We start from the raw sequence: 25,240 nt of genomic DNA, 5'->3' as shown, positions 1-25,240 counted from the left end.
ATGCCAGCTCGGATTCTCTTCAAGGTTTGTGGTCTGCGCTCTTGGTCCATCTCGACTGTTTCAGTTCGTTCGGCTTTTTTTGGTCCACAGTTTGGATGAGGTTTGGTTATCTGGGTTGTCCGGGCTCCGCAACTACTGGTTTGCTGCAAGAACTTTTTCGTACTTTGTTCTCTTCGATCTTCCTATAGTGGTACTTAGTGTGTGTAGGTTTATGTGTTCTTGTTTTAGTTTGTTTAGGTTGTAATTCTGATTTTATTTAATAGTATCTTTTGTCAAAAAAAAAAAAAAAAAAAAAAAATAACCGGCCAAATAAGTTGTAGGTAAAATAACTTGTTTAAAGCGGGTATCTCTCAAAGTTTGTATTATTTAGAAATAATTAAAAGATTAACTTGTTTTTAGCGGACTGCTCAAAATTTGTACGTATTATTATTTTTGACAATTTTTTCAAAAGAAAAAGGAAAATCAAAGACTCTGTCTTGACGTAAAGTATATCCGGTCAACTTTAATTGCAAAATACCGAAATGCCCCTCACATTCCCACTAATACGACACCGTTTTGTCCTAAGCGCTAAACCCCAACCTTCAACCGTTAATCGGATGGTCGAAAAACGAAAATCTTCCATTTCTCTCTCCTCTCTACTTACTTTCTCTCTCTAATATGAAATCAAATTCTTTAGAAATTCATAAATTCATATAATTTCAATCAATAATTCACAATTTATCCGTAACGAATCAAAGATTTCCCCTTTTTTATTTGATTTTAATTTGAATCCTTATTCATCAGATTTGAAATCACTTGGGATTTTCAAGAAAAATCATTCAGCATTTAATTTGATTGATTTATTGATAAATAGGGCAAGAAATTGTGAAATTCGATCTGATTAATAACAATGGCGGATCAAGAGGAAGAGGAATTGCAGATGGCGTTGAGGATGAGTATGCAACCGCCGAGCAATTCTCCGCCGGAGCCGAAGAGGAGTAAGCCTAGAGATGTTAGTATAACTTCCGCCGGAGCTTCGCCGGAGGTGGAGGAGGAGTCGCCGGATTTGAAGAGCCGGCGGCTTCAACGGGAGCTTATGGCTGCCGCGGCGGAGAAGAGGATGATGATGATGACGACGAGTATGTCGAAAGCGCCGTTGTTGAGTGTTAGTGCCCCCGGGACCGGAGGCGAAAGCGGAAGCGAGGGTGAGATTGAGGTGAAGATTACGGAGGAGGTGAAGGTGAGGGAGGTGAAAATGGAGGAGAATTTAGGGGAGGAGCTATCGGTGGACGAGGCGAATCAGTTGTTTTTTATGGTTTTTGGTGCGAATGTTACAAAGGAGGTTCTTGCTCAGTGGACTAATCAGGGTATTAGGTAATTCTTATTTTCTTGATTTTTGTTCACAATTTCTTTTTTACTGTATGATTTTTTTGAAGTTTTATTAGGGTGATTGTGAGCAATTTAAGGGTGAGAAATTGAACTGTGTGCTTTACTCAAATGTATATTTATGAATTATGATTGAATGATTGCCATTTGTTTTTAATTTTGAGGTTCTTGTTTTTATGACTTGCTAAATATGTTATCCACCTAACCAAGCGGAACCTGTGTATGTGAAAAATGCTTTTTGACATGGAGTTGGGAGTTAGGAAAGAAAGAATATTTTTAAGCATCCTTTCAGTGTGTCGACTATATCTGTAAAGAGATTATCTTTCTGCTGCTATAGGCAGTGTTTCTCCAAATTGGCCTTGTCATCTGTTTAAGGATCTAATGGAAACAGTTTCAAGATAGCCGTAGAGGTAAATCGATCCTATATGCGATATTGTGTTATGTTGCTTACATTTGACCTTCCACTCCTGAACCCTCTAAGGAGGAATTTTTGTTAGAGGCATCGGGTAATAGTATGGGACTTTTCTTGTTGGAGGAAAATATGTGTTTTAGTTATTAGACCCCTTGCCGCTAGGTTTATGCCCACTACTCATCAAATCTAATAATGTTCAGTTTGATGTGACTTTATTCTTTTGATGTTTCTAGTTATACTGCACTCTATTATTTTGTTGTTATGGTTTTCTGGGTTCTGTTTATCTGCTATTTCATGCGAAGTATTTTAGAAAGGATGATAAGTTTAAGGTATTTTATGGTTATGTTTATCAGCTTAATTGATAGAAATCCTTATTGTAGGTTTAGCCCTGATCCAGAAACTTCTATGGGCCTGGTGCAGCATGAAGGAGGCCCATGTGGCGTGTTAGCAACAATACAAGTATGAGTTGATTTCTTGCTCACTGTGATATTAGGCCTTTAGAGCCTTGACACTTAGTTTCCTGGTGTTTTCTTGTGAAAATTATAAATGATCTGTTGTATAAGGTTTTGTGTTTGCATGATTAGATCAAACAAATATTAGCATGATTAGTCAGTATTCTGAATTTTTTCGAACCAAGTTCAGTCTCAAGTGCTGTAAGAATTACAATTATGTCAAGTGTAAGCTAATCTTGGAGTTACATTGCTCGTATGATTATCTCACATACTACCCATATTTACTTCTACTTTTGTTCGTGAATCAATCGTTTTAAACTAATGTTTTTACAGTGCTTTGGTTTTTATCTGAAGTCGTGATGGTTTATTCACTGGAAAATGTATTAACCTCATACAAAGACATACACCAGCAAAGTCCCTATATGACACTTGTCACAATACTCACAATCTGGCGTACAATTTTCTCGCCACTTCTTTACTTTTATTAAAAAAATTAATGCTCTCTCCGTTCTTTTTTTTTATCTTCCATTTACTATTCATATAAATTGAAGTAGCAAGTGGAAAGTGGATCCTTAGTTTTACTTTTTAGGTAGAAGAGAGAAAGTTGTTTAGAAACATGGTATTATTATATAGTTTTATGGTGACCATATAGTGGGGTAGGAAGTGATAACAGTGGAAATTTTCTTTACTGTTAAAGGAAAAAAGCAAAAGTGGGAAGATAAAAAACAGAACATATCAAAACGGAAAGTGGGGGAAGATGAAAAAATAACATATCAAAACGGAAGGTGGGAATATGAAATAAAAACCTATCAAAACATAAAGTGGGAAGATAAAAAAAAGAACTGAGGGAGTAACACATCTTTGCAAACCCCCCAACATTTCTTATACATATCTATATAAAATTTTAATATCTTTCAAATCTATAATATTAAAATTTTAATCTCCTTTATTAAAAAAATAAGCCAAATAACTACCATTTTTGAAGTTGTAACTATTGTCTTTTTTTATATATATATTTTGATTCAAATTATAGAGTAATTAATTGCTCAATATCTATGATAGTATTATAGACATTACGAGTATATAGGAATACTGCAATAAGGGCATTATTTGTTGGATATGAATTTCCTAAAATATAGTTTAACTGTCTCCTTTTTTGTTTATTCTATCTTAGATTTGGTGGAATTTCTATCATTATTATTGAAGTTACTAGAATGTAATTGTGCTAATGCATGAGACATATTCTTTGCTACAAAAACAATCTTAGATATTGAGGCTTTTTAAAATATTTGTTATTGGAAAAGTTGGTGAAATAGGTAGTTTATTGTTTGTTTGTTTTTTATTTTTTATTTTTATTTATTTATTTATTTTTTTTATTAATAAAAATTAAATATAGATTTGTAGAATTTGGAAGTTTAGGAAATTAAATGTTTTTTTAAATAAATGAAGGGAAAATGCATAGGAATTGAGGATCAAGAGTTTCAAGTGCTACTGTTAAAAGTTGCAAAACGACAATTTTTTTATTTTATAAATTTTGACTTAATTTATTTCATCATTATCTTAACAATATCGATTTATTTGTAACTTTTTAAGTTTTTTTTTTTCAAAATATTACAATGAAAATGCTATAAACACATCTAATAAATCTAGAAAATTTACTTATGAAAATAAAATTTGCACTTTATATTTAAAATCGTTCATTACTTTAAGTACTTTCAATAATAATTTCGATTAATAATCACTTTCTAGTTTACATCCCCTTAGGCATTTAGTTATATTTTTTACTTTGGGGGAGGGGGTTTCCAATCAAAGAGATATGTACTCTTGAGCTTCATGCTCATTTTTTTCATTGATTTTGCTAATTTAGTCAATTAAGACAATTTTTATACACAAGTTTGGTTTATTATGTAACTACATATGTCCTAAGTTGTTTTGGATTTATCTTTTTTTTTTTTTTTTTTTTTTTTTTTGACGGGTCGGATCTATCTATCTATCTATTTATTTATTTATTTATTACTATTTTCCCAATAGCACATGAGATTCAAGTTTATTTTTATACGATTAGAAAAATATTAGGGACCTTTAGAGAAGTTCCTAGCTATTTCTGTGTAATCTAGAATGAGAAAATTAGTTTAGGTTGTGTGCTTGGCTGCTTGCTGTTCAAGTAGTTCAACTGCATGACATTCCAAGTAGAGAAAAAGAAAGAAGATATTAAGTGCTGTGAGATCATTCTTTTGATGAATTGTATGTTTTCTAAAACCTTTATCTTGGATATGACTCATAGAAGTAAATTTTAGTATTGTTCTGGACTTTGAACTCAACGTGCTCGTCTTATTTTAGCTCGAAATTAGCTTTAAGATTTCTTTTCTTAGCAAGGTAAAAGATCTAGAAATGTAGATCTTGATGTTATTGAAAAGGAAGAGTTCTATTATAAATTCACATTCTCATTCAAAATCTAAACCGTGGATGACAAATAGGTAATGTATATTTTTTATCTTCTTATTAACCATATATATTTATACACCCTTCGTTTTGTTGGTTACAATTTTACTTAATTCCTAATTTTGCAAATCTTTATTCTCACCATGCCCCACTTGCAAGAGTTGCAACAGTTCCTTTGTTAAATTTTCCTACATGAACGACAAGCCCTGCATACAACATGCTCTTTCTTACCTATTCTTGCTCAAAGCCACTTACAGCAGAATACAAAATTTGCTTTCCTATTTCTCATATCTTCCCTAGCTTCCGTTGCTACAGCAATTGCAGTCATTTTTTTAAAAAAAATAAATTAGGAGGGAGTATATTATAATGAATTTGATCTTTTTTGTTTTTTGAGCTTTATATTCACCATTACTGCATACTAGCTTGGGCTAAGCCCATCAAATTACCAGCTTAATTTAGAGCTCCATTTGAGCTTGACTTTAATCTTGCACAAACTGTGATGTTTATTGGTAGGTTTCTTGCTGTGGCTTTTGATTTATTAATTCTCATTAGGCACTCTTTAGACAAACTTTTCATTTCGTTCAATGTTACATTGGGACTATTAGCTATCATATCTTTTACTAATGGTTTATTTGTAAGCCATAGTGGCTTTAAATCTCTCTTCAGTGCTATTTCTATGTTAAGTGTGTGCTTTCAATGTTTATGGCATCTGATATCGTCTGCACTCATCGGTGTCTTTTGCTGTATTATCTGTGGTGGTAATCTCTGTGCTAGTGAAAAGCTGGATTCCTTGGGCTGACAATTGTCCCAGATATTAAAAAAAATCACAATATCTCTTTGTAAGGGGACTGGAATATGACTGTAAAGATTGATAATTTGTTTTATGAACTTTTTGCACTTGAGATTAGTTTTCCACTCTTTTAGCACATTGCTAAATAATTAAACAAAAGGTAAATTGTGAAGAGGAAATGTAGAACATATGGTGTAATAGTTTCTAGCACAACATGTTAGATCTCTTGGATGTCACAGCTTTTAAACTGCTCTAGTTCGCCGTTTTTAGTGAATTTTAAACCAATGATCTGCTTCTCTAGCCGTGTACTTATCAGTTCTGCTGAGTAATTTACAACCTTCTATGAGAGGTGCTTTACCTAACACAGAAATAATTTGCTTATGCAATCAACTGGCCTCAATTGACTAGGATTGAGTGTTGGTCTTGCTTTCATGTCATGTTAAAGTGATAATGGTACCTATTGTTGTTATCCATATATTTTAAGCGAGTGGCTGTACTTAATTTTTATAGATTAAGGAATTACTTTTGGATTCTGTAAAACACATTGTCATAGATTAAGGAATTACTTTTGTGGGAAAATTGCTGTACACTTAAGTTTGTTGGAAGAGAAGGTGAACAAAGTAATATATGTTTAGGATCTGGGCTAACACTATGTAGTCATGATATTGTTGCTCTCATTTTGTAACAATTTTGTGGTTGTATTTTTCTTTCATTCTTGCCCTTTTGGGAAATGGCAAGACTGTAGTTTCATGTTGGTTCTCATCAGTCGACATTCTATTTTTTTTTTTCATAGAACTGCATATCTGTCTGTTTTCCTGCAAGTTCGTATGATGGAAACACACGCGCACACATACACATTGTTGAAAAAGGTGATTTGGTAGGCAATTTAATAAATAGCCCAAATATTGGTGACTATATTATTTAGCTTCCAAATTTGTCACTGCATAATATTGGTATAATTCCTATGACTTGTTTTTGAAAAAAATAATTCTGAAATACTAACAGAACTGTGAATTTTTTTTTAATGGCTGAGTGTATTATCTATGGGCTGCGGCCTCGGCCTGTGATTATCTATTTTGCTGAGCATGATCTGAAGAAAATCTGCTGTATCTCATATGATGTCATAAAAATTACATCTTTTAGCAACTTTCTCAACTTTATGTTTTTCTTCCCTAATTTTGCAGGGGTTCGTTCTAAAATATCTTCTGTTTGTTCCAGAAGAGTCAAGTAAAAATGCATTAAGAACACCACAGAGATCTTGGAACCAGCAATCTGTTACCCCAGAAAATTTTGCTTCCCTCTCAGAGGATACTAGAAAAAGGTGACAAACAGAAGCTCTACGCTTAAAGATTTTATCTAGAACGTGATTGTATTATACTGTATATGTCATTGTTGTTTTTTGGATTACTAGCTTTATTTTTAAGTCAAAAGCGTGACTTTGACTTACAAGGGGAAGGGGATTAGAAATCTACCAACATCAAGCAATGATAAGACATTGCCCCACCCCCCTCCCTTAGGCACAATTATTGCCGCTCCCTTAGGGCCCATTGTTTGCCCCCCCCCCCCCCCCCCCCCTCAATTTTGGCACCATCCTAAATTAATACTCCCTCCGTTTTTAAATACTTGCTCCACTTTCCTTTTTCAGCCGTTTTTACATACTTGCTCCATTTCCTTATTTGGAAAGCTTTTACAATATTTTATTAATTTCTCTCACCTAGTGGACCCAACATAAATCATATTTTATTAATTTCATATTCTCTCTCCTCTAATTCTCTCCACTACTTTTGCTTTTTACAATTTTTTTATTCTTCCACCTACCCCACTACCTTCATATTTTATTACTTTCTCCAATTTCTCTAATACTCCTTGCATGGAGAAATAGAGCAAGTATTCAAAAACGGAGGGAGTAATGGCTCATTTCTTGTACAAGAACTTAACTCTGCATTTTTTCCCTTTTTGAATTATGTTTTGTGGAGAGGTGATGTTTTGAGATTGTAGACTAGAACTGACTTGAATATCTTGTTGCTTTCTCTCTGTGGTCAATCTGGAGTGTTTTATAATCTTATATCTAATAGAGACTATACGCATGCAAATTTTTTCTTAAATTTACAGGGCACTGGTGAAAAGTATGGTAGAGATATTATTTCGTTGTGGAAGTAATAAAAAGGCAGTGGTTGCAACTCTTGATGTCCTCGACCAAAATGGTGAAGGCAACAGTGATGGACTGGATGAGGTATGTTCTTATGACTTCTTAAATGTATGTTACCGCTATAGCTGATTGGGGTAATAATTAAACCTTCTCCTGTTCTATTGAGTTAATTCTGGTGCCTCTTTCTATTTTACAGATGATATTGAAAGCTCTAGAAGGTTTTTCTATTGAGTCTGCTTCAGATTTGCAGAAAACCCTGAGAGTAACGTCATATACATCATCTGCCAATGCAATTCAGAGACTTGAGATGATGCTTCCTGTGTTTGAAAGTCGTATGGGAGCAATGCTGTTTTTGATCTCAGCATTGCTTTCTCGAGGACTGGTATGTCTGTTAGCTGTTTTATATGATTAATTGCTGTATCATATCATCTAATTTCTTGAAAACTTGAGAGTTAAACCTTATAGATGTCTATCTCAATTATTTTGCGTTCTTAATTTCCTGTTGCATTTGTCTTTTCCCTCCTCTCTTTAGGCTCTTGCAAATCTGCATACTTGGGAGAGCTTTATGTCTATATAAAAATATTTGAACGTGTTCTGCAGATAACATTTTGTTTTTTATTTTACATTTTGGTACAAATGTGATTTTTTGCCTTTTTTTTTTATAATAGTCTTACTCTTACATCATGTGGAATTGGAATGGAGTGGGGATGATTTGTGATGGGTGAAGAATGAGAGCTGCTAGCCAGTAACTACTTTTAACATAACGTTCTTGAACTTTATACTTAATGTCAATAAAATAGTTTTTTTAGATAAGAAAAATATCAATAATGGAGAAAAAGTGAGATAGGAAGACCACAATGTAAGGAAGCTAATCAGTTCTCATCAATCCAAGGAGAACTTTCATTTTGTTTTCATCTATCAAAGGACAATCATGTCCATTGGAAGCAATGTCCTTGGATTAGTGAAAAGAGCTTAAAGTTTTGAGATATTCATTTTCCCATTGTTTTCATTTCCATTTCAGTTCTCATTCCAATGCTATGTAATATGGGACCTTAGCCTTTTAAATTAGAGTACAAAGGGGAAAAGGCTGCATGTAAGGAAGTCTCTTTAGGAGGCTTAGAAAGAGTGACAATTGTATAAAGCCAAATTGTCTGCCAATGTAGATATTGTCTAGGGATTTATCAAGGATGGATTCAATGAATATTGGACATACTGCACTATGAGTCAATATTAAGGGGAAGAGTATTTAGGAATGTCATTTTAAATTGATGGTTAGTAGCTTGTTGGAGAAGACACTTAGTTTGTTTGTGGGAAAGCTCTATAAATAGAGCTAATTGGAGAGAAGAATTATGTTGAATATTGATTGAGAATTTTGTTGTAGCTTAGTTAAACTAAATTGCGAGAGGATTCACCTCTGGAAAGTAGAATTATTATTTACATTTGCTGTTATTTCCTCTTATTACATTGATCTTCCTCTTCCTAGTTTCTGCCATTAATGATGCTGAAGCTATGCTAATTTATATAAGACTGATAAGCTCCCTTATCTCCCACTTGCGAGGATTTCTTATATAGTTCTAAGTTGAAGTCTATTTCCCATTCTCCCAAAAGAAATTCTGATAAGCTGAAGCCTATATCCCAAAAGAAATTCTGAAATCCTGTGCCATCTAAGCCACTTCTGTGGTGTCAAAGAACAAAGATGCAGTTTCCTGGCTGTTTAAATTCAGTTCTTCAGCCCACCAAATATCACTAAATTGTCACTGAGAATCATGTTACTACAAAACCTGAAATAGATCCGAACCGAAAGTGGGACCGTCTCAAATCAACCTAACCCATTCTGGTCCAAAGGACCCATTTTTGTGGTCTACTCTGATCATAATTGTTTGACTTCCTTTACTATTAATACCAACAAAGTTTCTGTAAAAACCTGAAGATAGATAACAATTACACCCTTGCATCATTGAACAGGTAAGATCTGGCCTGCTTACAAGTGATTCTTTATGGGCATACATGCTCTGTTTACACCCCCCTCCCCTCCTTTTTTTTTCTTCATAGAAACACTATTGACAATGCTGTAGTCTACACTATTGTATTATTTCAATGAATATACTGAATTGTTTATAGTAGCTTAGTGACATCTGATGCTTATGCTGTAATTTTATTAGTACCTTCTGTGACATTAAGATTCTGCTTATTTCACCTACTATTATCTTGTACAGGAATCCATTCAAGCTGATAGGGATGATCCAAGCCTACCGCTAGTCACTGCCCCCTTTGGTCATGCCTCACAGGTAACTCCTTGGTCTTATGTTGATAAGGTGTACTTTCATCTGCATTATGAGTGTTGTTGCTAATTTAATTAACATGGTGCAGGAAATTGTAAACCTATTACTGTGTGGAGAGGCTGTTGCGAATGTGTTCGATGAGAGGATAGACTTAGGAGGTGGCATGTTTTTGAAGGGTGTATCCACTGATGTGGAAGTTGGATTCCTCACCCTGCTCGAGTCCCTCAACTTCTGTAAAGTCGGACTGCATTTAAAACGCCCAAAATGGCCGATATGGGTTGTTGGGAGTGAGTCACATTACACAGTCCTATTTGCTTTTCATCCTTCTGTTCAGGAGGAGAATGAAATGGAGGAGAGGGAATCAAGAATCAGGAGAGCATTTGATGCACAAGACCAGAGTGGAGGTGGCGGCTTCATTAGTGTTGAGGGCTTGCATCAGGTCCTTAAAGAAACTGGCATAAACCTTCCCTCTGATAAGCTTGACCGCCTCTGCAGTGCAGGCTTTATAGTATGGAGTGAGTTCTGGCAGGTTCTTTTGGATTTAGACAGGAAATTGGGAGGTTTCAAGGATTCCTCGGGGTTAATGGGAAAAAAGGTGTTTGATCTCTACCATTTTAATGGAATTGCAAAATCAGTAATTAATGGAAACCAAGGTGAGACACCCTTTCAAAGACCACGGATTACTAAACTGCGGGTTTCGGTTCCACCTAGGTGGACACCAGAGGAATATATGGCAGAGGCAGCACCCCCTTCAAGCTCCAGTGGCAGTGATACTGCTGGAAAAGAAGGTGCTAATGCTGTTGCACCTGAGCCTCCGCAACATGCTCCACTTGTAGACTGCATTAGAACGCGGTGGGCTCGTGCAAATTGCAATTGGACTGGGGATCCTCCAAGTATCGTTTAGTATCTTTATGATGTGTTGGATCCAAACATCAGCTCTTGTTCATATACCTGCCGGTGTGTGGACAGTCTAGAATCTAGAGTAAATGAGTTGAGGGGACGCATGAGACTGTTATTCTCAGAGCACAGCTTTGGTTGAACAAACGTTGCACTGGTGGTGTTGGTTTGTGATACAGATAGGCACCAAATTTTCGTGCCCTGTTGTAACTGTCATATTTGACATTGATTTCATTTGTTGAGTATTTCTCGGAAGAACTAGTTCCCTGATAAATTTGTTAATAGATTGTGCATATCCTTGGATGCTTTCTTTCTATATATGAAGATCATGTCATATTTTCCTTCTGTATCTTCATTCTTCACTGCCGTGATACTTGTTTGGTTTTGCACAGATTCAGGAGTTTCATTTTTCATTTTATCTGTGTCATTTTCACTTTTTATAACCAATGGATTTTGTCACTAGTAAAGCAGTAATACACTAATACGTGATTTGTAAAATCATCCTTAATAGCTGCAATTCTTTATAAGACTAACTATTTAGTTCCACCATAAATTTGATCACATATAATAAAATGACTATTATTATAGTGTGGAGTATAAATTTTTTTAATGTTTGTGATCTGACATCATGGTTCATAAACAATGTATTAAAAGGTTTTAGAAGATGCTTAAGAAATAAGATCAAAACTCGTTTATGGTACGGAAACAATATATCAAAAGGTTTTAGAAGATGTGCAAGAATTAAAACTCGTTTATGTATGTCATTTGTGATTTCATAAAACAATATTGTATATTAAATGGTTTTAGAAGATGTGCAAGAATTAAAATCAAAACTCGTTTATTTACGTCTGATTTTATTTTTTAAATGAGAAAACCCACGTCACTAATTACTCTCGTTATCAATAACAATAATAAATGTCCATTGTTAAAATACTAAATATTTCAATATAACATTTAAAAGTACCAACACTTTTGATGATATTTTTAGATATTATATTAAGAGGTTTAAAAGCACATACCTATACTTATTATTGTCATTAATGATAAAATAATTATTAATTTAAGTAATAGTTTGACAAAAGAAACACCAAACAAAAATATATTATTAGTAGGAAGAAAATGTGAGTTATGTGTGTATATCCATAGCAATTAACACAAGATGACATGTCATTGACATCGACATCCTCATCAAAAAAATCAACCAATGAGTTAAAATATTAGATAAACTAGCACATAACGTCCATATATATATTGACAATTTTACACATTTTCCAAAAATAAAATCCCCCAACTTTTCACAATATTTCCTTGAACTGCTAAAGTGTCAAAAATATCTTCCAAATCAAAACAAAAAGCTGTCATAACATCCCGAATCAACAAACAGCAATACTAGAGGTGGCAATCAGATTGTCCCGTGCTATTCGAGTCGGATTAGTTTTATCAGGTCTAGACACACGCACAACGACGAAATTCGTTATCTGCAGACTGCAAGACTGAGAGGCAGGCAGAGAGTTTTACCTCATCATCTCCAAACCCCACTTTCTCCCCTCCTTTGACGTCCCATCTTAAACTCCCTATATTATCACATACAAAATACCCAACAACCAATTAACTGTTCCAAACTTTGAGGAGAGAAAATCACAGGAAGAAGAAGGAGAAGAAGATGGATCATGCAGCTGATGCTAGGTTGACGGACTTGATGACCATAACACGGTACGTGTTGAATGAGCAGACTAAACATCCCGAGTCTCGAGGCGATTTCACCATTCTTCTCAGTCACATTGTTCTTGGTTGCAAATATGTCTGCTCTGCTGTTAACAAGGTTCATTATCTTCTTAATTTTTATCAGAAATTTTATGATTTTTTTTTTTCCTTTTTTTTTATTTTTTTTATTTTTAGGAAATGGTGGTCTGAAATGACTCAATTGAGTACTTTTTAAGTCATATTCGAGTCATTTTTATATACTTTTCCTTTGATTTACTAGTTTATCGGAACTTTTATAATGTATTCGGATATACCTTGCTATGTATACCTTGCTATGTTGGACTAAGAATTTGTGTACAATATGTGGGTCAATGTTATTTTGGAGATTAAATTTATTGGTGGGGTCAAATTTTCTTATTGTAAATTACTCCGTATGATTTTACCCAATAAAATTCTGATTGTTAATGGAGTTATGGTCCCTTTTATTTAAACCTGGGATATCACTGTCAACTTTTTAGTTTGGACGATGAAAGAATTTGGTCAAATTTATTGTTCTATAAATTTTTTCAATGCAAAATTTTGTCAATTAACATAATGTTTGACTTGATTTGATAATTTGGTTTATGTAGCCGACTCCACTTATGGGATTAAGGCTCTCGGCTTTGCTTAGTTGATTGTTTAATTTTATTTGGGTTAAGCTCAATTTGTGGATTTTACATACTAGATGAAAATTTGACAAGGGATAATGTAGGTGGTATTGCAAGTTGTTTTTAGCTGTATTTAATTGATTATTTGTACTAAAATATAGTTGCTTAGATATTACGGATGATTGTTAGTTCAATCCGTACTTCATTGACTATTTTGGATAGACATAAGCTTAGAAGAAGGATCTAATGATGCTACTACCAAGTCATACATTTTATCTGTAATCGAAGATGGTGGTGTACTAACTTACACGTCTTGAAACACCCGATTCGTTTTCGGTGTATAGATAGCTACAACGGAAAGTGATGTGTGGATGCCAACAAAAGACTTGGGAGGTGGTGTCTTAGGATTAAATCCGGTCTATATCAATGATCTTTTTAGATCACTTTACACGCGCAAGCAAGGGAAGTGATGTTGACCAAGTTTGATCCTAGATTTGGGGTATTTTTTAATCTTTCAGTGTATAGAGAGTCACAAAGGGGAATGGTATGGACTAGATTTAGGATGTGTTATTTTCACTTGATATAATGTGCTTTGATTTGAATTTTATAAGCTCTAATTTAGTTTAATTTGTGGTTTGGTCTAATCTGCTCCTATTTGACCGAGTTTCGATCATATTTGTACACCAATATAATAGAAAATTATATCAAATGAGCTCTTGTTAGATTGCATTGATGTGTCATTTCCAAATGAAATCAAATATATTTGACAATAATCAATGAAAAGAAAAAAAATGTGATCTGGTTTGGTGGGAAATTTTCAGTTTTCATTTCTGTTTTATATGCTATGATTGAATAAGTTTCAAAAACAAGGTGAAGAGAACATATTGTTAGTTATAATTTTTGTATAAACATTCATTTTTATATTATCAATGTTTACTTAACAGGCTGGTCTTGCCAAGCTCCTAGGACTTGCAGGGGAAACTAATGTTCAGGTATCAACATTTCAAAAATTATTTTTGTTACACTCAGACACATTGTAATTTTTCCAGTGTTTAATGTTCTTTTGATTGTATTATACATTAGGGTGAAGAGCAAAAGAAGCTAGATGTGCTCTCAAATGAAGTTTTTGTCAATGCCTTAACAAGTAGTGGCCGAACTGTAAGTAGTGAATGAGACTCTTAGCCTTGGTTCTTATGATGAATTCCTGAAGTAATATCTGCTAAAAGATCAAACGTGTTTGCAGTGCATTCTTGTATCCGAGGAGGATGAAGAGGCAACATTCGTTGAGCCAGCTCTACGGGGAAAGTGAGTATAGCCACTCTCCTACTTGCTCCCTATTTGTTGTGTGCAATTTCTTTCTTTACAAACTACAAAAAAGGTCACATGCCAAGTACAATTGTTTCATTATGATCATCTTTGCTTATGTTAGACATTTAAGATGAACTCTACGCCTTGGTTTTTCAGGTACTGTGTTGTATTTGATCCTCTGGATGGATCTTCCAACATTGATTGTGGTGTTTCAATTGGCACGGTAAAGCATCTCAGCCTTTGCAATGTTACTCTCTTGGAGCTATTTTATGATAACCTTCATTCTGTGCAGTGATGTAATTAACAACCTGGCTTGTTTTATTTCACTCAGATCTTTGGAATTTACATGGTCAAAGATTTCAAAAATGTAACTCTTGATGAGGTACTGCAACCTGGAAAGAATATGGTGGCGGCAGGTTATTGCATGTATGGGAGCTCTTGCACGGTACAAATTATTTCCTTCGTAGTTGCAGAGTTTTCTCGTTGTGCTGAATTGTCTCTACAATCTGCTAACAATGTGTTACCTGTTTGAATGTGCAAAATTTTCTACTTGTTAGCAATGAGTGAGAAATTATGTAATGGCAGCCTACTCTATTCTTTCTTTATTTTGTTATTGATGATCACATTTCTGCACAATTTTTTCTGTGTTTAAACATTGCAATTTCTACTGTTTTTACAGCTTGTCTTGAGCGCTGGAAGCGGTGTCAATGGTTTCACTCTAGACCCATCTCTTGGAGAGTATATTCTAACTCATCCAAACATCAAGGTACACTTTCTCATCATTTACTGGTGCATGTCTTTACAAAAGAATTTGCTAAATTGGTTTCTGTATGGTTTAGATATGAGCTGCTGAGATGGTGTATTAAAATTTTGCTTTAGGATTTATTCAAGTAATCAACTTAACCCGAAATGAAATCTATACAGCCTAGTGTCACCACAATATTAACCATCTTTGTCTACTTGTCTAGAATTTTTCAAGTGATACAAATGATTTAAAGACATGATTAATCTCGTAAAATACTCTGTTACTTAAGATTAAATAAGAGTACCCTCCTGAAAATGCAGCAGTGAAGTGTGCTGTGTCAAGAGCAGGTAGTAAAGGTCATATAGGTGCTTTAGTTTTCCCGTCTTATGAAAGTTCAAGCTGATGTCTTAGAATAATTACGAGGAAATACATGGATCCCTAGTTTGTATTAGAACGAAATAGAAGTTGAGAGATGAGAAGAGTGAATCGCCTGTTGTACCTCTTTGCAAGAGATGACCATGTGGAAACCAACTGTAAAGTAGGCTAGTAATCAGATTGTCATTGTAACTTAATACCAGTTTGTCATTTTCAGTTTCAAATGAAGTCCCTAATGTTTACCAAATACCTTCATTTTATTTACTGACATCTGAAAATGTAAACGGGGTACTTTTTGTTTAAGAAAATCTGGAGTTGTAACTTGTAAGCAAGGAGATGCGTGCACTAAGAAGAATTTATCCTATTTTTTTTTCTTATTGATTATCTGGTTTCTCCTTTTCTTGTGCAGATCCCAAAGAAAGGTAAGATCTATTCAGTGAATGAAGGCAATGCAAAGAACTGGGATGGCCCAACAACGAAGTATGTAAACCTTTTGTTTAATCTATGATTGTCCTTGTATTTGGTGTTGCTATACTGATTACTGAACCCTCGCCGATTTTAGGTTTGTAGAAAAATGTAAGTTCCCTACTGATGGTTCTTCACCAAAGTCTCTTAGATACATTGGAAGGTAATTTACTTCATTATGAAATAGCAATTCCTACTAAGATAGAATGATCATTTGTTGAATACTGTCAGTTGCATCAATAACCTGTACAGAATTATAGAAATGTAAGAGACCGCCACTTGTGCCTTGATATGCTGCCATTCAATAGAACTAAAAGATACAGATGTATTCTGTAATCATAGGGATGATGCGGGATAGAAAGATCAAATGAAAGGACCGACTTCTTGACCAACTGAGTTTTTATAAAGGAAGGTTGCGGGTTGAAATAGGATCAGGCTGATGGCTGTATAATGCATCTAGTATTGTTTGCAGTATAAGCTCTTAGCAGCTGTTATGCTTTTCAAATAAAATAACCCCTTCAAGATCTTTCTTTCAAATTTCACAAGGTGCTAGTGTGCTACGATGATAGTGCTTATAGCTTACTAAATAATCTATGTTTCATTTTCATGACCTATGGAATTGGGGTGGTGGTTGTGCTAGCGGTAGTGCTATACATATCTGCATCTGTGTGTATATAATAATGTACGCGTGTAATTCTGTTAGAATAAGGACCCGTCCCTAAAAGTTTCACCTATTTCGTGTAGTATGGTAGCTGATGTTCATCGCACTTTACTTTATGGTGGCATCTTTATGTACCCCGGTGATAAGAAGAGTCCTGATGGAAAATTACGGTATGTCTTGTACTCAAGGGTCATATGTATGTACTTAAATACTGATATTTGTTACAAGTATTGTTATTAACCATCTTGTTTATGCTTTATTATGTGAATCAGAGTTCTTTACGAGGTCTTTCCTATGTCATTTTTAATGGAACAAGCAGGCGGACAAGCTTTTACAGGCAAAGAGCGGGTAATTCACTAGACGTACCTTGTTCTTTTTAGATTGGCATATATGAAAATTCTTATAGGTCGATCTTAGGGATCGTTAATGGGGACACCAAGTATCCACAATCCCCTTTACATAAAGTTGACTAAATATATAGGTTGGTCTTAGGGATCGGTAAAATTTACTGATCTCAACCACCACAAGCCTCTAAAGTATCATCTATTTGAAATAATATTACAACTAATATTTTGTAGTACCACAACTCCACAAGTTTCAAAAGCACTACCCCACATATTTAATTTACTTTAATAAAAACTGTTTTATTGATTTCCGATATCAACTCAAAATTCCTTAATAGGTGGGGCTAGCCTAATTTTCTTGTCCCTTTAATACTAGATAGCATTGCTCATCACTTTGAAATTATAATTATGTATGATTTTAACTGAACACATATCAACTGCTGATTAATCTACTGTTATTGTTTATGGCAGGCACTTGACTTGATCCCAAAGAAGATCCACGAGCGCTCGCCGGTATTTCTTGGAAGCTATGATGATGTTGAAGACATCAAAGCCCTGTATGCTGCTGCAGCAAAGAATGCTTGAGCTTCAGCATTTGTTGGATCCACCTGAAATCCCTTCTATCTGATCCAAAGTTGCACTTCCTACATTATACTACAGTGGACAGTGGTTACAAGCAAAATATATGCAAGTAAATATGCTCCATAAATGTGCATAACATAGGAATATTGTACATTTGTGTGAGCACTGATCAATTGTCAAACTACTACCGAATATATTTCATACTTAATGCCAATGCTAAATTGAAGTCTTGCAAATCACCTTCTTTTCACTCTTTTTACTTGGCTACTCGGACATGATTCCAGACTGTCCAAATCACAATTGATGCAATTTACGGGTTGTTATAGATTAGATCAGAAAAAAAATAAAATTATCATCTACGAAATACTCTTCTCATGAAAAAAATAAAAAAGAACGGAAGGCGTGAACATTAAAATACGCATAAAGATATTTAGTCATGTATAATTTATTTATTTTAAAATAAAAATTATTGTATAGAGTATTAGATACAATCTAATCTAATATCTATAATTATACTAAAACAGAGGGCACCACGTGTCGTCTATCATTAAAAATTTCCCGCCCTTTCCCGCTATTCTAAATTAAACAATTAGCTCACCAAATTTTTTAAAACATTTTCTTTCCTATAAAACTTACACATAAAATTCAAATATTATATAATATGATAAAAATATCACAATTCGTATATTAGAATAAAAATAGTTGATCTTATATAATAGTTTTGCCAACCAAATTTAAATTTATTGATCTTAAGTGATACAATTTTTGTCTAAAAAATTTTATGCATAAGATTTTAAGGAAATAAAAGGTCTTAAAAAATTTTATGCCATTTTATTTTTAGTTTATTTTCATGTTATTTTTTTAATGACACTCTTGTGAGCACAATAATCTCCTACAAAAAAATACTAAATCAATTAGTGTTGGCATATTGCCTAACTTTCAATAATAATAATAAAAAAAATATCATATTTAATAATAAAAAAAACATTGATGGGAAAGTTATACATGGACAAGCTATTGCTATTTTCGTTAATAATCATGGATTCATGCTATTTTCCAAACTCCAAAGTACAATATTTATAACCTACACAGCCATGCCCCTACCAATAAAATGCAAACATTTATAAAAAATAACGATGGTGAAAATGAACTTATGAATAAAATGATCTTAATCAAAATATCAAAATGTATTAGTCACAAACTCACAATTTTATACGTAAGATTTTTATGAAATAAACTAAAAATTAAGCAATTAGCTAACTAGATTAAATACCTTTTATTTCCTATATATTTTATGTATAAAATTCGTGTATTATAATATAATAAAAATATCACAGTTTGAATAGTAAAATAAAAATAATTGATCTTATATAATATTTTTTACATCAAAATATAAATTAATTGATCTAATGGGATACAATTTTGTCTAAAAAGATGAAAAAAAAAATATACACTATATTTCACAAAAAGATATTAGATAAAATTATTACCATGCATAGTGGAACTAGATTAAGAAGAAACGTATGTATATCATATTTATATTATATAGTAATATTTTTGTCAAAAAAATATATATTTTATTGATCTTATGTGATATAGTTTTTGTCTAAAAAAATTTAACTACATATATATGTACATAATATTTCATTATTATTCTTAAATAAAAAAAAAATTAAAATTAAAAAAATCACAAACAGTGTGACCAACCATTTTTTTTTTTTTTTTTTTTGTAAGAATGTCAGGGTTACTTGGTCAGGGGTTACTCGGTCATTCAGAGATTACTAGGTCAAATAGGGGTTACTCGGTCAGTCAGGGATTACTCAGTTAGTAAGGGGTTACTCATTCAGGGGTTACTTGGTCAGAGGTTACTCGGTCGGTCAAGGCTTATTATACTATACTAAAACAGAGGGCACTAAATATTTTTGCCAAAAAAATATAAATTTTATTGATCTTATATGATACAGTTTTTGTCTAAAAAAAATTAATTGCATATATATGTACATAATATTTCATTATTATTCTTAAATAAAAAAATCATCACAAACACCGTGGCCAATCACATTTTTTTTTTTTTGAAAGAATGGTCGGGGCAGGTTACTTGGTCAAGAGTTACTCGGTTAGTCAGGGATTACTCACTCAATCAGGGGTTACTCGGTCGGTAAGGGGTTACTCATTCGATCAAGAGTTACTTGGCAGGTTTGGGGTTACTAGGTTAGCAGATTACTTGATCAGGGGTAATTGGGGTAATTCAGTCGGTCAGAGGTTATCTGGTGAGGGGTTACTGGTATGTTAACTGGCCACACATAAAAGTTGTTGAAAAATCATCATATCAACTAAAATTATCAAAAATAAATATCATGTAGTAATATGCATGGATAAAAATATAAAGACGAAAGAATTTGGGAATATTTCCTTTACTACTCACTTTACCAAAAGTCAGCATATATACATAATAGTATAATACTAGCCTCAAACTAGGCGTGATGAATTAAATACAATGAGGAACTAATCTTATGCTTTGATTAGAAGATATACACTATATACGGAGTATAATATATACACTATAATATATACCAAAGATAATAACTTTTAGATAAAATTATTATCGTGCATAATATTTAAAGTGCGTGATTTTAGGATAGGTATTACCCATATACATGCAATGGGATAAAAAATTAGAGACAGAGGGAGTAATTGGACAAATTTTTCTAAGGCAAAAAAATAAATAAATAAAAATGGTGCTGCAAAATAACTTAAGGACCTAGAAAATATGGCATTAAGATTTTTTTTTTTTTTTTAAAACAAAAAAAAAAAGAAAAAGCTTAACGTATAATTTTATATAATGTAAATTATACAGTCTCTATTAGATAAGAAACATAAGCTCTTCATTAAATGAGTAACTTTTACTTATAATAGGGTAACTTTTATTTATAACAGGGTAACTATAGTTTATCTTGGAGGTAACTTAAGTATCTGATTTAAAATTTTGTGACCACATTAAGAGATAGAGAAAGTAATTTATTAAGTTGATTAAATCAAAAGTACACATAAGGGTAATATATGAGATATATGAATGGGCACAAGTCATTATGATCTAATAGGTAATATATGTAAAGGACATAAACTTATTTTCTTTGACATTGAATTAAAATTATGATACGCAATATAAAAAATAAAAAATAAATAAAAAAAATCACTACTATGCATTAAGCTAACTTTGGTTTCGATTTGTGAAATTTAATATTTAAGCTTTTAAAACCGCGCAATTGCACGGGTACTATACTAGTATATATATAGCCATGTAGGATAATAAATTTTAGTGGTATCCAATTAAATACGAGATTATTAATTTCTTTTAGAATTAAATAATTTAAATGACACGTAAGCAAAATTGACGAATGAGATTTTTCAGTTTAAATTAATTAAATATAAAATATTATCATTTGATATTAGGAATTTTATCTAAATATATAACAAATTTTAGCACATAAATATATATATAAAAAATTATTTTAAAAAATTCAAATAAATCGTGCATCGCACGGGCTTCATCTAGTACATGTATAATACTAAACTTTTTAATAGAATAAAAAGAGATAAGGTCACATAAAGAACAATAAAAAAGATGAGGAGATACATGATGCTAGTGGTTAGAGTTTTCTTAGACTAGATAGAACGTTACAAATAAATTCTAACTATTATTTGTTAATCATTAAGTTCAGCAACTAAGGGTAAGTTTATCCCCAGACCCAGACCCAGACTCAGACTCCAGACTCTGCCACATCAGTTTTCCACTAACTTTTAATTACTTTTTTATTATTCAGACTTACACAAGATTCTCTCCTTTTTCACACATTATCCCAAAACTCACTCCAGACTCACTTACCCTCCTAAATACTAACATTAATTTATTTATAAATCTATTTCTTTTATAAAATTATTTTTAATACTAATGATATAATGTCTATTTGTACATATTATAATTTGAAAAAAAAAAATACTTCGTGCATTATAATAATTAGGAAAAAAATTAAATTAAAATAAAACTTGTAATGGACCTTGGTAATTTAGTTGCGAGCTGAACTTAGAAATACATAAAATATAAAACAATGATAATTTTGGATATAATACAATAACAATAATTCTAAAGCACATGAAATTTAAAGGCAAATGAAACTTACAAATACATGAAACTTTAAATAATAATATTTAGCTAGCACCTCCTCCAAAACGTGACCATATATGCTCCATCAAGTCATATATGTTGCAGTTGATGACATTGAGTTTGGTTACGAATTCGAATATGATTTTCAAAGTATCGATCTCGATTTGCATAATAATTTTGAATAAGACCATGATGAAGTTCAGGTGCTTCTGTTTGATTCACAGCTACAGAATATTGGACATCTCGTGGTGGATTCATTTCGTTGTTATCGTCTCTTTCATCTTCAATGATCATATTATGCAATATGATGCATGCTTTCATGACATCTCCTACTTCAGTTTTTTTCCACAAACGTGCCAAGTTACATACAATTGCGAATCTCTTTTGGAGCACTCCAAATGCTCGTTCTATATCCTTTCTCGCGCCTTCTTCATTTTGAGCAAATCGTTTCCTTTTCTCAAAGAGCACGTTTGCTCGAGGAATGGATTTGACAAAAACCGGCCACTAGGGATAAATACCATCTGCTAGATAGTATCCTAAATTGTAGATTATTCCATTTATTATGTATTGAATGTCAGGGCCTCGGCTTTCAAGAAGCTCATCAAATGTTGGAGATCGATCCAATACATTGATATCATTGTTAGAACCTGCAACACCAAAATAGCCATATCCATAAATCTTTGGAAGCAGCAGCTTCCAATATCATGGTAGGGACCCCTTGATCACCTCGAGTGTACATGCCTTGCCATGCAATTGGACATTTCCCCCATTGCCAGTGCATACAATCGATGCTTCCTAGTATACCAGGAAATCCATGGGCCTCGTTCACTTGGAGAAGACACTGGACATCATCGGCAGTGGGCCTACGTAAATATTAAGCTTCATAAATCTCGATCACCCCTCTACAGAAATTCTTCAAACATTGAAAGGTTGTATCTCCAGCAATACGCACGTAGTCATCTACGGCATCACCAGCCACTCCGTAAGCCAACATTCGAATGGCAACAGTGCATTTTTGTAGGGGTGACAGTGAGTTTCTACCGATGGCATCAATTTTTTTGTTGAAAATATGGATATTTATTTTCAAGATCCTTCACAATGCAAATGAATAGCTCCTTTCTCATTCGAAACCTCCGGCAAAATTGTTGTTCATTATACACCGGGTTATTTGAGAAATAATCATTCCATATACACTCATGACCTTCCTCACGGTATCTCTCTGTGTATTCTCGCTTCTTTCTCATTTTTCTAACATTTGAGGAAGAAGCTGCTTCTATGACATCGTTTAGGATATTATCTACTGAACTCATGGAAGTGTTTCCCTCAATATATGAATAACACAATTCATTGTATAATTCATCAAATGTGTTAGGGGGGTTGTAATCTGACATAGTGGTAATTGGTTAAGTGTTTGAAGAATGGAGAAAGAGTTGATTGTTTGGTGGGTGAAGTTGAGTACCAAAGTAACTACAATTTATAGACTCTACGGTACATACAATAATACAATGATACAATGAATGGTTCAAGAAAATTTGATGTGACAATACATAATTGAAAAGTTAGATACAATTTTATGAAATTTCTTGCAATAATGCAATGAACAACAATACTCTCTTTTATTGAAAAGATATCAATAATTAGACTACACAATGTCACTGCAACATACAAAAATTGTCATATGCTAATATAAAGTTGAATTTGACAACTCAATGAAAATGCAATTATTATTATTATTATCATAATTAACTAATGTGGCATTAAATTATTTAATAAATAAAGTTATAATTATATTTACTAATATGACTTTGAATTAAACATATATTTATAAGAATTTAAATGAAACATAATATTACATCATATCATCTACTACTAATACTACTACTACTACTACTACAACTAATATTACTACTCATAGTATATTTTGACTACCACTACTAGTTCTGCTAGTACTACTACTATTACTACTTCGACCAACATTATTACTAGTATTACAAAGTAATTGAAATCAACCACATTACTAGCTCAAATCTGCCTAATCATCGAAAGTTCATCCATATTTTTCAGCCATTGCTTGCAATTTTTTCTCATGTATCTTTCTTTGCAAAGGACCCATCTTGGTGACGTCGGCACATAAGAGTTGATTTTTTCAAGTTCTTGCTCTTTCAAATCTGCCAACCGCCTAGCTGATTGTGCACGTGTTTCTTCAATACTAACAGCTACCGAAAGGGCTTCACTGTTATAATCACTTTAAGTTCTTTTTCCTTTCCTTTGGGCAGCTTCTAACCTCTTTGCAGTTTGTTAACCCATTGGTCTACCGTCTTCATCCTCAATGAAAAGTATCGAAATCCCCTCCACTCGAGGTGCAATCCCCTGCGTTGGATAACTAACTCCTCTTTGAAGATTCGTTACCATCATATTTCTTACGCTTTGCTAGTTCAGTTTGAAACTTTGGAGAATTGCCCACAATACTCCACACATCATCATATTGAAACTTGGAAGTGTATAATTTATGGTATAGTGTGCCTGCATCCGAGAGCTTCAATGCTTCATTATACCCACTTTTATTTTTGAACTTGGCGCAACAACCTGCAAATTTACCGAGGGTGGTATTTATTGCCCACCAATGTTGTTTGCAAGCATTTGTCTCCCTCATAAGTTGATCTTCTTTTTTATTTTCGTTGTAAAAATCTGCAATTTTCCCCCAATATGCATTTGATTTTTTTGCATTGCCATTGATTTTGTCTTTGCTAGTATTTAACCAAGCAATGGAAAGAAGTGTTTCATCTTCAGTCGACCAAGATAAACCTTTTTTATCTCCTCTTTGAGTTGATTTGCGGCGTGTGGGTCGACGAGTAGTAGTAGTTACATCAATATTATTATCCGACGGAAATGGGATGTCGATGTTGATTCACCACTAAAGGGTGTAACGGAAGGTTGCTCAATATTTTGACTAGTAGGAGTAGATTGATAATTTTGAAATTGGAGAAATTGGGTTAAATTTTCCACTTACACATTACCCATATTTGGGTTTGAGGAATTTTAGGATTGATTTTGTTGAGTTGGATTTATAAGGGAATGTAATTGAGGAATATTTTGCAACAAATACAAAAGAGAATTCAAATCAAAATTTTGATTTGGATCCATGAATTATTATTTTTTGCAATTTTTTTTTTTTTGGGACAAAATTAAGGGAGAATATTGACCCCAAATTATTTTATAGGTAAAATTATTATTGTTAAATAAATAGCCGTTGGAAATTTTGTAGCAAAACTGATATTGGGAGAATTAGAGCAGGTTGCCATTGGATATTGCTCATAAAACAACAATGATGATGATGAGGTGACATGCTATAATTGGAAAAAAATATAAAACTTCAATAAGTGGGGATCTTTTTTGTAGTGTTGAGGGTGGTCTGAATATCTAAAACTCTCTTCAATACTACAACAAGTCTTTGT

General features: G+C 33.1%; 2 protein-coding genes and 1 pseudogene across 2 annotated transcripts; 2 read left to right on the top strand and 1 right to left on the bottom strand.

The window, feature by feature from the left end:
• The first annotated feature begins 535 nt into the window (after positions 1-535).
• On the top strand, positions 536-11,095 carry LOC145586428 (uncharacterized). The gene is made up of 7 exons (XM_081643267.1): positions 536-1,353; positions 2,158-2,236; positions 6,646-6,782; positions 7,574-7,694; positions 7,807-7,992; positions 9,827-9,898; positions 9,981-11,095. Exons 1-7 carry the CDS (start codon positions 890-892, stop codon positions 10,794-10,796), a joined length of 1,875 nt encoding a protein of 624 aa, XP_081499393.1. The 5' UTR covers positions 536-889; the 3' UTR covers positions 10,797-11,095.
• Positions 11,096-12,120: 1,025 nt separating this feature from the next.
• LOC145585189 (fructose-1,6-bisphosphatase, cytosolic) lies at positions 12,121-17,859 on the top strand. The gene is made up of 12 exons (XM_081641920.1): positions 12,121-12,611; positions 14,085-14,132; positions 14,224-14,298; positions 14,384-14,445; positions 14,605-14,671; positions 14,780-14,893; positions 15,128-15,214; positions 15,978-16,048; positions 16,131-16,196; positions 16,778-16,864; positions 16,967-17,042; positions 17,510-17,859. The coding sequence occupies exons 1-12, from the start codon at positions 12,453-12,455 to the stop codon at positions 17,621-17,623; spliced, it is 1,026 nt and encodes a 341-aa protein (XP_081498046.1). The 5' UTR covers positions 12,121-12,452; the 3' UTR covers positions 17,624-17,859.
• Positions 17,860-21,875: 4,016 nt separating this feature from the next.
• LOC145584168 (uncharacterized) lies at positions 21,876-23,176 on the bottom strand (annotated as a pseudogene).
• Positions 23,177-25,240: the final 2,064 nt, after the last annotated feature.

This window comes from Chenopodium album, chromosome 16, assembly GCF_948465745.1.
Source record: "Chenopodium album chromosome 16, dcCheAlbu1.1, whole genome shotgun sequence".
Lineage (NCBI taxonomy): Eukaryota > Viridiplantae > Streptophyta > Magnoliopsida > Caryophyllales > Amaranthaceae > Chenopodium > Chenopodium album.
The sequence above is the reverse complement of the archived record's forward strand: the minus strand, read 5'-3'. Positions and strand labels throughout refer to the sequence as shown.